The sequence below is a fragment of the Cololabis saira genome, chromosome 5, assembly GCF_033807715.1.
Source record: "Cololabis saira isolate AMF1-May2022 chromosome 5, fColSai1.1, whole genome shotgun sequence".
NCBI classification, from domain to species: Eukaryota; Metazoa; Chordata; class Actinopteri; order Beloniformes; family Belonidae; genus Cololabis; species Cololabis saira.
The window spans coordinates 31,700,746-31,714,430 of record NC_084591.1 but is presented as its reverse complement, the minus strand read 5'-3'; the positions used below and the strand labels follow the sequence as shown (position 1 = coordinate 31,714,430).

At 42.8% G+C, this 13,685-nt stretch overlaps 2 protein-coding genes across 2 annotated transcripts in view; one reads left to right on the top strand and one right to left on the bottom strand.

The window, feature by feature from the left end:
• Positions 1-319: 319 nt before the first annotated feature.
• LOC133444713 (Iroquois homeobox protein 5a-like) lies at positions 320-4,592 on the bottom strand. The gene is made up of 3 exons (XM_061722587.1): positions 4,126-4,592; positions 2,863-3,268; positions 320-1,066 (listed from the first exon to the last, which is right to left on the bottom strand). The coding sequence occupies exons 1-3, from the start codon at positions 4,348-4,350 to the stop codon at positions 486-488; spliced, it is 1,212 nt and encodes a 403-aa protein (XP_061578571.1). The 5' UTR covers positions 4,351-4,592; the 3' UTR covers positions 320-485.
• Positions 4,593-10,322: 5,730 nt separating this feature from the next.
• LOC133444879 (uncharacterized) overlaps positions 10,323-13,685 on the top strand; it is a 61,040-nt gene continuing 57,677 nt past the window's right edge. Inside the window, exon 1 of the mRNA XM_061722774.1 lies at positions 10,323-10,470. The gene's annotated coding sequence lies outside the window, so the exon portion shown is untranslated. The remainder of the gene's footprint in view (positions 10,471-13,685) is intronic.

Genomic DNA, 13,685 nt, shown 5'->3' with positions numbered 1-13,685 from the left:
GTGGATCATGTGTGTGTGGGATTTAGTTATAAATAAAAGGAAGTGTAACAATGAATGAGAGTAAAACTAATGATGTTATTTTTGACTGCGGAGCCGAGCAGCTGAGCTGCCTTCACCTGAAACATCTGAACAGACTTCAGATCTTTTCTTCTCCAGGAAACTGAACTCTGATTGTTTTTAAAGCAGCAGAATCTGTGTGAAAGCTCCGAGTAATAATCTCCCGTTGAGCAGCTCTGTGTGTCACAGTAAAGCTCTACAACAAACGGCAGCCGCTCACTTCCACTTTAAGAAAACTATCTTTTAATGATACTTGGTGTTGGGTGCAGAAATGCACTACAAAGATTACATCTTATCAACATAGAAAACAGTCAGAAATGGAATATTTGCATTTCCAAATAAGTCTGAGTTCCGTAGTTTCTCTAAAATCCAGTAGAATCGGCAGCCAACGGTTTTTCAGCGAATAAAAGCCTCATGTGGCGGCAACACTACACGTTCGTCATTCCTCTCTTAAACTCGTGCAGCTCCTGCTGGCTCTGGCTGCGCAGTCTGCAGTCTCTGGCTGCAGCCTCGGCCCTTTGCAGCATCTTCTGATGTAATCCGTTCAAACGCGAGCCGGCACTGGCGTGCAGGGGCCCCAGGGGGCCGTAGTTGGAGTATCCGGGGATGAAGGGGGTGGTGTAGTAGATGTGTCGGGGCAGGGCAGGGCTGTGAGAGAACAGGGTCCGCCCTGCCTCGTTGCATCCTTTATTTTTGTCCGACGATGTGGCAATCTCTGCCAGCGACCAAAGTTTGGGTTTAGGGGCCACATTTGGCCCCTGGGTGGTGCTACAGGAGTTCACATGTTCTTTAGATGGTGCGCTTGACGATAATGTGTGGTCTGGCTCTGATGCTTTGAGAGTCTCCAGGGATGTGCTTTGAGGAGGAGCCTCTGACACCGTGATGGGGCCCAGACAGGGCGGCCGGCGGTCCCTGAAGTCTGGATCGGTGAATCCTTGATCTGTGTCGCTGCTGGCGCTGTCTCTGAACATCACCCCGCAAGAGTCTGAGACCGAGGCCCGGCGGGCATCTGCAGGGAGGACAGAGCAGGTTTAGAAAACACTGCGTTAGGCCGGATGTGTCCAACACAGAAGATCATACCAGAAAAAGAAGAAAAAGAAAAAGAAGAAAAGAAGAAAAGATTCCCTCTAGAGCAGCCGACTATCAGCCGACGAGAGGGAAACTCGGGTCAATCACAGACGCTTTCATTCATAACTTCTTTTTGTCCGCCAATCGAGACACAGAAGAACAGTCCACTGCAAAAACATGGAAAGGCAAAACTATATGCAGAAACAAAGTCTGCAAAAATTTTCACAATTTCTTAATTACGTTATCCATCTTTTTATATGTTCATGGGTTATTCATTTACAACACAAAGAAATGCTTGAAAGGTTTGTAATACGTAATGTTTGTTGTTTGCACGTCATCTGTTTTCCACAGTCTCAAATGTAGAGTTTTTTTAACGCGAGTATATGATGGAGTATACTGGAGAATATTTCTCTGCAAGAAGAGAATGTTTAACCAACTTAAACCAGCTGCTTCAATTGATTACAAGTAAATTAATTAAGTTTATCTGGTTCAATTTACTAAATAAAACAAGGTAACTTATGTTTGCTGGTTTTTATCTGATGTTGGGTGTATGTCATTACAATGTCTTGTTTCCAACTGAAGCGGTTAACCTAAGTTAGTTGTTAATTCACCTTAGAGCCCCGGGCTGTTGAAACGGATTCACCAAGGTTATTCTCAGTAACGGCGGTTAGGAGTATTTCAGCAATCCTGACCAGTACGCAGAAGGAAGTGATGCAGTCAGATTATAATCATTTATTTTTTACTTATTATTAGCACCATTTTACATCTAAAGATGTAAGCTAAAGATTTGGTAGAGGAGCTTGTCTGCTCTGCAAAGACTTGCAACACTGACCACATTCACTTCAAGACTTCCAAACAAAAGCTCTTCCAGATGTGAAGTACTTGCACTTCTGTGTTGCTTTTCTCTTTCTTTTTTTATTTTTCATCCAAACTGGCAGCGTTACGTGCATCTGAACCACCACAAAGTGACATAATGTTTTCACACCTGAAAGCAGAAGCACGAACAATTCCAATGACGCAATAAAAAACTAAAACAAAACATGTGACATGTTTCAGCCTCCTGCTTTACTTAAGAAAAATTACAAACAATCAATTCTTAATTTTTTTGAGTATTCAACATGTTTAGTGCTGCAGTCACTTATTTTCCTTGACCGATAAATCTGGTTAATATTCTTAATACAATCTTGAAAATAATAAAAAACACTATTGATTAACTGACTGATGAACTGCTTCAGCTCTGGTGCTTTTTTTGGAGTTTTATTTTGTAGTTTTGTGTCTATTTGTGTTGTATTTGGATTTTATGTTAAATTTAATCCAATTTTATTTATATAGCGTCTATTACAACATAAGTTGTCTCTTGGTGCTTTCCAGAGACCCAGAACGTGACCCCCGAGCAATTATTACATAAACAACGGCAGGTAAAAACTCCCTTTCCAGGAGAAAAACCTAAAGCCAAACATGTGTGAATCGTTTTGGACATTTGTGCATCTGAAACAACAGAGACATAAACTAAAGAGACTGAAGAGAGAAGTTTGGTATGTGAAAAGAAGATTCCAGCAGCGTTTCTGTGTTTTTGCTCAGTGGATCCTCATGTTGAATGTGGACATTTGGGATTATTTTGACCTGCTGCATGAGGTCACTGAGAGGAACCATAGGTTCCTCAATCATGTGTGAACGAATCACTGAAGACACTGAAACACCGAACCGGACCAGACAAGTCGATTTACCCCCACTCACCATCATCGTTGCTCAGCTCTGTCTCCTCGTTATTCACCTTCATCATCTCCTCATCGTCGTCATTGCGCTCTAGGTCAATGTTGTCTTCCTCCTCCTCGTCCTCGCTCCGGTTGCGGGGAGTCCACGTCATCTTGTTCTCCTTCTTCAGCCTCCGGCGGGCGTTGGCGAACCAGGTGGACACCTGAGTCAGAGTCATCTTGGTGATGATGGCCAGCATGATCTTCTCCCCCTTGGTGGGGTACGGGTTCTTCCGATGCTCGTTCAGCCAGGCCTTCAGGGTGGCCGTGGCGTCCCGCGTGGCGTTTTTCCTGTAGGCGGGGTCTCCATAAGGGTAGGGCCCAAGGGGTCCGAACGGATGGTAGTCCAAGGGTCCAGTGATGCCCGAGGATGGATCGTAGCCTGGACTCTGCAACAGTCATCACAGTAATACATTAATACCTCCAGAGTAAACAGTTTTTATTTGTGACCTCTTTATTTTTTCAACGTGGTTTGAAGGATCCCTGCATCAGCCCGTGTGTGTGAGCTGAGGCAGGTTTCTTGGCAGTTCGCCTCCACAAAAGAAGATTCCTAATCTCAACCATCCATCCATCCATCCATTTCCCGCCGCTTATCCGGAACCGGGTCGCGGGGGCAGCAGTCTGAACTTAATCTCAACCAAGTTCACTTAAGGTTAAATCAAAGCAAACACACAAACAACATAGTAATTTGCACTCATGCTCACATGAGCAAAACATCTTTAAATCCTACTCTCTGGACAATGAAACATCTGACTAAAGTATTACGCTCAGAGGTGGAGCACTGAATTCAATGGTGTTTCTTTTTTGATAAAAAAAAATTACATCCAAGTTTCTAATTTTTCTGAAAAAAAAAAATCTTGGTCAGAATGTTGCACAAAACACAAAAAGATGGACAGGAACAACTCAGTTTGAGATTGTTCAGGAGACAGAAAACAAGTTCAAAATGAAAAGTTGTAATAATAATAAAAAGTATCATATTCCTTTTAAAATTAAATTTTTTTCCAGTTGTGAAGTCAGTGCAGAGAGGTAAAAAAAAATCAAGTTAATAATCAAGATGGACATTTATAAATATTTTTAGACAAGCTAAAACGGAAAGATGAGAAATACCTTTGCTACAAATTATTTTACGCTCAAATCACATGTTTAGAAACATTCAAACTTTGCTCTTCTGCTTTTTTCCTCTTTCACTTTGACTTTTCTGTTCCAACATGTGACTTTAATCCCAGATTGGGACCCCGGTTCTCACCACGAAGGAGCTGATGGCCGCGGCGGCGCGGGGCTCCGCTCCGTACGGGAGGTGCGGGCTGAATCCCGGGGACGCCGCGGAGCCGGAGTACGGGGCGAAGGCGGAGCCCGAGGACGAGCGGCCGATCTCCTCCGTCCTGGGTCCCAGGATGACCCCGGAGCTGAAGGACGGGTGCAGGGCCAGGGACACGGACGGCTGGAAGAGGAAACCCTGAGGATAAGCCATGGCGTTGCGGCGCGCACGGAGCCGGACTTTTACGCACGGGCGCACTCACATCTGAGAGCGCCGGCGCGCGTTTCCCCGGGACGGCAGAGGAGGGAGAGGAGGGAGAGGAGGGAGAGGAGACTCATCCGGCAGCATCGCAGGTGTTTCTGCTGCGGAACCCGCAGACACACTGAAGACGCAGAGAGAGGGAGGGAAGGGCTGAGCTCCACCTCCCGCAGACGCGCACCGGACCGTCTGCTCCTCCCGCCGACTCTCTCTCACTGTCGCTGCTCCGCCAGACGGGCAGGAGTCAAAGTTCCGCAGGTAAACACTCAAGTACCTGCTGCCACGTGTGCCCACAATAAACACGTGACTGGCTGGTGTCCAGTTCAGTCAATTAAACTACTGGCATGCAGAGATTGTCCTCACTCAAACTCTACAAATCATGTTCAAAGCGAGAACTGATTCACTTCCAGGCAATTTACAGAAAATGTTTTGTGACAGGGAGGGGGGTTATAATTTAAGAGGAAAGCTTAACTTCAAAAACCAATGTGTTCATTCTAAAAGGAAAAGCATGTGTATCTCAGTTGTTGCTTGGAGTGGATCTATGGAATGGGTTGGGTGATGGGTTGAAGCAATGTGCAGATATAAATCAATTAAAAAAACGGTACAAAAAGGAAATTCTGGGAAGTTATTTGATTGAGGAGGAGTTATGTTAAGGAAAGATTGTGTTTGTTAGCTGGTAAACTAGCAGCTATTTATTATTAATATTTATGTTTAATTTATAATGGAGGTAACAAAGGGGCAGAGTTAAATAAGTTTTACTTCTACCTGCTCCTTTTTGGACAGTTTTTTCCCCCCTGTTTGTATTACGTTTTTGTTGTTGTGGTTTTTTTCTGGATGTTTTGAATTAGTTTTAAAATTTAATATTTTTCACTTATGTGTTCGAAATAAAGAATTAAATCAATCAATCAATCAATCAATCAATCAATCAATCAATCAATCAATCAATCAATCAATCAATCAATCAATCAATCAATCAATCAATCAATCAATCAATCAAACAAACAAACAAACAAACAAACAAACAAACAAACAAGAGGAAAACCAACAAAACAACCATCTATCTTGGGTGTTATGTTAGATGCTGATCTTAACTTCCAGAAACACTAGCTAATTTCTCCTGGGCTGCCTTCTACCATCTTAGTAAGATGGTAAGAAGTAAGATGCTTTCTGTCACAATCAGACTCTGAAAAGTTGGTTCATGTCTTTATCTCCAGTAGATTAGATTATTGCAATGCACTTTTTGCAGGACTAACAAAGCAAGTGTTACATAAACTCCAGCTTATTCAAAATGCTGCAGCCAGAATTCTAACAAAAACCAAGAGGTATGAACACATCACTCCTGTTTTATCCTCTCTTCACTGGCTCCCTGTTAAACAAAGAGTAGATTTTAAAGTACTTCTTATTGTCTTTAAATCTATGAATGGCTTAGCTCCCTCCTACATGGTTGACATGCTCCCTTAGATCATCAAATAAGAGTATTCTCATCATACCTAGAATCCACACTAGATCTGCTCATGGTGCTTTCAGTCACTACTACACTCTCTGGAATTCCTCTAAGCAGGAATTAAGGTCTGCTCCAACAGCCCGCTTTCAAAAGCAGACTAAAAACGGACCTTTTTGCACAGGCGTTTGAGTAAACTCTAGAGTGTTAGTGGATTAGATATTTGATAAGTGCAGTGAAACAAAAACTACAATATTAACTACAACAGGTTCCTCACATTTATACAAAAGCAAACATACTTTTTGGCATTTCATCACTGCTGCTCAGGGCCTTGACTGTATTGATTTTTTTATTTAAAACTAACCAGCATCCCAAACTGCTTGACTAATATCTGGTTCAATGAGAACAGTGCAGGTTCTGTTCTTGAGCGAATATTTGCAGGTTGTGGGTATAGCCTTAGATTTGTACTGTTGGTCAGACAAAGAAAGCATGACATATTACTGTAAAGAGCATATTTCATGGTTTACTAACACTGAATAATCAGCTGTGTCCCAAACCATTACTATCAGATGTATTGATGATGTAACCTGTTGTTATTTACACCAATGCATCCTTAAAGAAGGTCATGAGTCTTTATTTCTGTTATTATGAAAAAAAATAACTAAGATTTCTTGAATAAGATTTCTGTAAGACACAATGTTGCGAGACATTTATTTATGTTTTTCCTTAGTGAGTCACATGTCTCCTCAGCCCTTTTTGTGTGTCCTGTCTCCTTCTTTCTTGTCATTACATCTGTTTTTCTTTCTGATTGGTCTAGTCTCTGCTTCTCTTGTCTCTGTTCCTGGCCATGTTTCTGTCCCTGACCTGTTCTTCAAGTTATTTTTGGGTCATATAGATTTTCCTGTTTTGTTGGCACTTTTTCATTGAAGTCATAATGAAATAACCTCTTTAGTACTCGTGATTTCTGTGTCGTTCGGATCCTCAATAGCACCAATGTTTTGACACGGACAATAAAGATCTCAACTCAATACCTCATCAAACACAAATAAAAAAGCTGCATGATGACACTTCTTGAACAATGAAACCAAGGTGGAGTTATCTGGCGCAGTGCCAGGTTTAAAGAAAAATAATCACATGCATTTCATCACAAACACCTACCAGTGTCAAGTACAGTGATGGAGGGATGCTGATTTGCGGTTGTTTTGCAGCCACATGGGACCTGGACACCACAGTACTCAAGAGGCAAGTGTGAAGACATCTAAGGCCAGCTGAAACTGGGACAAGCAGCAGGACAGTGTAGAAGTATATATCTACGGGCAAATTCCTCAGGTTGGTGATCAGACAGAGTAGAAACAACAGAAATGGCTTGCAGGCAGGCAGGAACTGGATGGAGCTCTCAGGCACAAGCAAACTAATCCGTGAGCAACAGAAGGAATTAGTGGGGAATATTTCTGAACCCCCAGGTGATGGAAAGATCTGGCAATGAACGGCTGCATGGGCCAGGTGTTTACGGTTGGTTTCATTAGTGAATCTGCAACAGGTGTGTGAGCGCTGCCATGACCAGAGGACACATTCAGGAAGGCAAGCAAACACAGAAATGACCACAGACCAGGAAAAAACACAAACGGGAAGGGCAAAAACAGAGGAAGGCACTAAAAAGCACATACCCTGAGAACAAAAAACATGTTATTCATTTGAAGTTCTTTGCCTATGCTAAGACTTACTACCATAAGATATGTTTTATGTTCACGCATGCACGCAAATTAAAAAAATAAATAAAAAAGAAAAGCTCCCGATGGATCAATACAGAGTAATAAGTCTCTAAATGTGAGTTGCAGCTAATGGTGAAAGTTAATTATTCATGGCATGAATCATTAAATGTATTTTTTGAAAAGAGCGATGCAAAAGTCTGTGAATTTTCAAAGTTAGAAACTTTTCTCTGGAATCGATAGGCATAAATCGTTTATTTCCTGAACTGTAGGCGTTTGTAAGCCTTAAATAGACTTAGGGAAAAAAAAACATCCTTTATTTGATGAAAAACCAATCAAACCAGTCAAATTCAGCTGAGTCTCTGCAGTGTGCACTCCTAGCATGTGCACGGAACCTTTTCTGGAATTGTGTTCACAACGCTAGGACGGTTGAAACGCAGCTGAAACGCAGCTGAAACCCTGTTGAAACCCTGTTGAAACCCTGTTGAAACCCTGCTGAAACCCTGCTGAAACCCAACTGAAACCCTGTTGAAACCCTGTTGAAACCCTGTTGAAACCCTGTTGAAACCCTGCTGAAACCCTGTTGAAACCCTGCTGAAACCCAACTGAAACCCTGCTGAAACCCTGTTGAAACCCTGTTGAAACCCAGCTGAAACCCTGCTGAAACCCAACTGAAACCCTGTTGAAACCCTGCTGAAACCCTGCTGAAACCCTGTTGAAACCCTGTTGAAACCCTGTTGAAACCCTGCTGAAACCCTGTTGAAACCATGTTGAAACCCTGCTGAAACCCTGCTGAAACCCTGTTGAAACCCTGCTGAAACCCTGCTGAAACCCTGTTGAAACCCTGTTGAAACCCTGTTGAAACCCTGCTGAAACCCTGTTGAAACCATGTTGAAACCCTGTTGAAACCCTGCTGAAACCCTGTTGAAACCCTGTTGAAACCCTGTTGAAACCCTGCTGAAACCCTGTTGAAACCATGTTGAAACCCTGTTGAAACCCTGCTGAAACCCTGCTGAAACCCTGTTGAAACCCTGTTGAAACCCTGTTGAAACCCTGCTGAAACCCTGTTGAAACCATGTTGAAACCCTGTTGAAACCCTGCTGAAACCCTGCTGAAACCCTGTTGAAACCCTGTTGAAACCCTGTTGAAACCCAACTGAAACCCTGCTGAAACCCTGTTAAAACCCTGTTGAAACCCTGTTGAAACCCTGTTAAAACCCTGTTGAAACCCTGCTGAAACCCTGTTGAAACCCTGTTGAAACCATGTTGAAACCCTGTTGAAACCCTGCTGAAACCCTGTTGAAACCCTGCTGAAACCCTGTTGAAACCATGTTGAAACCCTGTTAAAACCCTGTTGAAACCCTGCTGAAACCCTGTTGAAACCATGTTGAAACCCTGTTAAAACCCTGCTGAAACCCTGTTGAAACCCTGTTGAAACCATGTTGAAACCCTGTTGAAACCCTGCTGAAACCCTGTTGAAACCCTGCTGAAACCCTGTTGAAACCATGTTGAAACCCTGTTAAAACCCTGTTGAAACCCTGCTGAAACCCTGTTGAAACCATGTTGAAACCCTGTTAAAACCCTGTTGAAACCCTGTTGAAACCCTGTTGAAAACCTGCTGAAACCCTGTTGAAACCATGTTGAAACCCTGTTAAAACCCTGCTGAAACCCTGTTGAAACCCTGTTGAAACCATGTTGAAACCCTGTTGAAACCCTGCTGAAACCCTGTTGAAACCCTGCTGAAACCCTGTTGAAACCATGTTGAAACCCTGTTAAAACCCTGTTGAAACCCTGTTGAAACCCTGTTGAAAACCTGCTGAAACCCTGTTGAAACCATGTTGAAACCCTGTTGAAACCCTGTTGAAACCCTGTTGAAACCATGTTGAAACCATGTTGAAACCCTACTGAAACCCTGCTGAAACCCTGTTGAAACCCTGTTGAAACTCTTCCAGTTGAACTGTGATTTATAAAGAGAACATTGCGTGCAAGTGTGCGTGTTTTAATAAATCAGGATTTTTTTGTGCGCTCGCCATTTTCGGCTTTTGAGCGCACGTACACTTTTAGGATGAATCCTACGCACTCTTTTATAAGTGAGGCCCCGACCCAGCCGGTGCGTTCCTGTCAACCTGTTCCTGGTTTTCTGTTGTCAAAAGTTGATCTGAGCTTGAGCTTGGTTTAGCGTCCAGAGTGAGGACTCTTTTGATCTACATTATTTCTATTAATTTGTATGTGAAATATTCCAACAATCATTCAGTTAATTCCCATTCAATCAACATATTCCTGTTAATTCCCATAAAAAGTTTCCAGGTTGTACTAAAATGCCTCTGCTTTGCTTCCTCTTCTTCCCCATAGTAAAGAACCAATAAAGTAATGACAAACGTTTTTAAAAGTGGCCAAAAGCCTTAAACATCCGACTAACAAAAGATTGAATTAATTCATAGAAACACAAGAAATGTCTGAGATTTAAAAATTATGCACATTTTTAGAAGGCTGGAACTGAAACATCTGAATAATTTCTGACTTAACATCATTTATAACACTCTCATTGACTCTTATTAAGACATTAATAATGCTTCTATTTTACACAGGAATGCACAACTATGAGCTAAATGATGCTAAAGTAAATGTTCAAACACTACAGTTAAGTGAGAGTGTATTTGAGTTCTAAGTGTTTAGTCCCGGGAGCAGCTCAGTGAGATTGTGGAGTAAAGACTGAATGTTAATCTCATTTGTGTTTCCTATAATTAGCAGAGCGGAAGGTTTTCCACACAGCAGGAAGAGTGAAAGTGGCGTTGCTCTCTGCCAGACAGGACACCTGTGTGTGTGTATTTATAGTGAGCCCGACGGGTGGGCTCCCCTCCACACTGGGGGCACAGACTATCAGGCAAAAGGACGAGGTTTTGCTGCATCATCTCCGTGTTTGCAGGTAAGAGAGGGGGGGGGGGGGGCAGCTTTTAGGTGGGAGTGGAAGCGAACTGACCACCCGCGACTAAGCGTTGAGTGGGATTAAAAGCGGATATTTTCGGTCGTTGCCTGTCTAACCTGTGTTTGAACTTCTGAAACATATTCAGAGGAAATAAATGTTGGTTTCTGACTTTTGTGAGTTGCACCTGTCGCTAACTTCCTGCCTGTGAGACATAAACTCAACTTTTTAAGATAATGAAGGCGGTATTGGCTCCTGAGAAGCTCTTGGAGGAGAGAGGAGGCTGCAGGAAGAGTTGTGAGGAGGATGTTCAGGTGTTTCCTTTGTCTTTTTAAACTATCATGCCATCACTTCCTTAAAATTATGCTCTGGATTTAGGATATCTAATTTTGTTTAGGATTTCTTAGCCAAATTCCTGGTGTTTTTTATGTGTTTCTGTGTGTGTGTGTGTGTGTGTGTGTGTGTGTGTGGGTGAAAGAGAGAGAGAGAGAGAGACTGATGCAACGTGAGGAACTGAGTATTTGCAGAATGATCTCAGTGTTTTTACCTGTTCACATGTTGTCATGGAAAGCAGCAGAGTTGAGCTGTGTTTGCTTAATGAGCTCCATCAAGTGCAAGCAGAAGCCTTACGGTTTGTTTCAGAGAAACAGCAAACATGATGACATGGTCAGGAAGTGGACTCACTGAATCCAAAAGTGTTTTTGTGTGTGGCTTCAGATCTGAATACTGACTCAGAGAGTTCTTACAACAACATCCTGAGGTGTAAGTCACTTCACCAGCTGACAGACAGTTTCCTGTACCACCTGCATCCTGTCCTGAGAGACTTTCTTATACAGATCACATGATAAGAAATGTATATAAAGACAATATAGAGATGCCCTCTTTATTCTGCCTCCAATCTTCAGCTGTGCATTCACAGTCATCTGATGAAAAGTGCTACATCCCCTTCCCCACTGTGTTTTTTCACAAAGCATTATGGTATATTGCAATCTCAATATTACCCCTTTCCGGTCCACAGTCAGCAACAAGTTGTTTACTGTAATATCACTGCTCACTGATGCTCACTCACTTGACAATGAATAAAACTCAGTGCTGAAAAAACGCCAATAAATATGTAAAATGAAATAATCAGTACAACTGTACAAAATTAAAGCATCCACCACGTTGTTCCTGCGGGACACCCTGCAGCTCTCGCCTCGGTTTCCCCATCGCTGCTGCTACTTGCGGACTGCAGCTGCAAGAGGGAGATGCTGGCCCGGTTCAGCGGGTGGAGTTGAGTGGTAACGTATGTCCTGCTGTCAATCCAGCCAGTTGCTGCCCTTTTGACCACTGTGGGTGAAAACCCGGTGCATGTTTTTTAGCAGTATCGTTAGCTTGCTTGTTACTTGGTGAGGCATTTTGGCAAGGTGTTTTGATAGTGTGGCTGAGCGTTAGGCAGCCTGCTGAAATCACCTCCTACTGTCCCAGTGATGGACCGACTGGAGTTTGCAGCCATTTCCCACCAGACCTCAGATAGCTGTATGGATGGGGCTTTACTCACTCGTGGTTCTGGTTTCACATCAGGACATTGCAGGAAAAAGGAAAACTGGAAATCCGAACAGCAAAACCAACCTACAAAATAATGAAAAAAACCTTATCAATAAACTACCGGATATAAGTCACTACAGACTTGTATCTGATAGCTTAAAGGGGACCTATTGTGAAAAACACGTTTTTTCTTGCTTTAACATATAAAAAGTGGTCTCCCCTCAGCCTGCCAACTCAGAGAAGGAGGAAAGCAACCAAATTCTGCAGTGTCTGTACAGCCGCCCGGATGAGCCGTCCAGTGTGATGTGGCTTCTACGAGCCCTTCAGATTCTGCTCCCCTTTCGTTACGTAACCAAAATGCAAACCACGCCCACAACTATAAAACCGTGTAACTGCATGCGAGCGTCCGACTGCGTGACATCGAACGCTCTCTGTCCATCTCCCTCCAGCCAGCTGCCACTTTATTGAGGTTTTTGTAGTGAAATGAGGAGGAATCATAGAGATAACTTCTCATTTCAACTAACTGGATCAGCCGTTCCTCATCCGTGACCGTTTCCTACAGCGCTTTCAACGTGAGTGACAGGAAGAAAATAGAAGCAGGGCGTCCGACAAATGTCCAGCTCAAAACGGCGCAGCGCTGCGTCGCTGCGTCGCTGCGGCCAGTTAGGACAGTCCAATAGAAAATAAAGCAATGGAATTGATTTTGATTTTTCATCTCTGTGCGCGCATCGCAGACACAGCTTTGTGTACAGCTGGAGTTCGCTACTGTTAGTTTACTGTTAGTTATTTGAAACATGTTTGAATATTTGTCAAATTCTGAGGTTGTGGACGACGACTTTGCATATGATGGACGTCCTTACCGTTTTGAGCCAGAGTATACGTTAGCAAAGTCTAGCTGTACCTGTTCCGGGATACGCGCACAGAGATGACGTCATGCAGGTCAGAGGTCTTGTTTTCAAACTGATTTCCTTGTTACACACACAGCCCCGGATGTAGACAACAGGTCCTGGGAGATGCCCAGAAGCAGATCTAGTGATTCATAAAAGAAATGAACGAGTTTCGCGGCAATAATGTGTTATTTAGACGCTGCATCGTCTGTGTCCCGCTGTGCCCCCATTTGCTACCATTATATGGATAAGCGCACAAAACTCCTATTATCTTCCGAAGGACTCCAAATAACACCAAACTTTTCTGGGTGAGTATACGACCATAAAAAATGCCAGAAATAAGGTCCAGGTTATAAAAAACGAAACTTTCCCTTTAAAGCCTGAATTACGGTTCTGCGTTAAATCGACGCGTAACCTACGCCGTAGGCTCTGCGTTGGTGAAACAGGAAGATTTAATTGAATTCTAAACAGGTACACCACAGTTTTTTACTGATTCCTCATCATTTCTTATGTTACAAGACAAATGAATCATGTTAACTGTAAAGAAATCACAACACTGAATTTTCACAAATGGCAACTTTATTGTTAAAAAAAATAAAAGAACATAAGTTGTATATAAATAACATGTATGCACTATTACTGGCTCAAGGAAGGACCGTGCGTCTTCTGAAGGTGTCGTTGAACAGCTTCAGGTGTTTGGAAGATCTGAAACCATGAACAGAAGAAAAATGTATTACGGTACTAATAGAGCTCCGTAACATGGAGTAACACTGGAGCTAAGCTAAATAGTTAGCCCATGCAAAG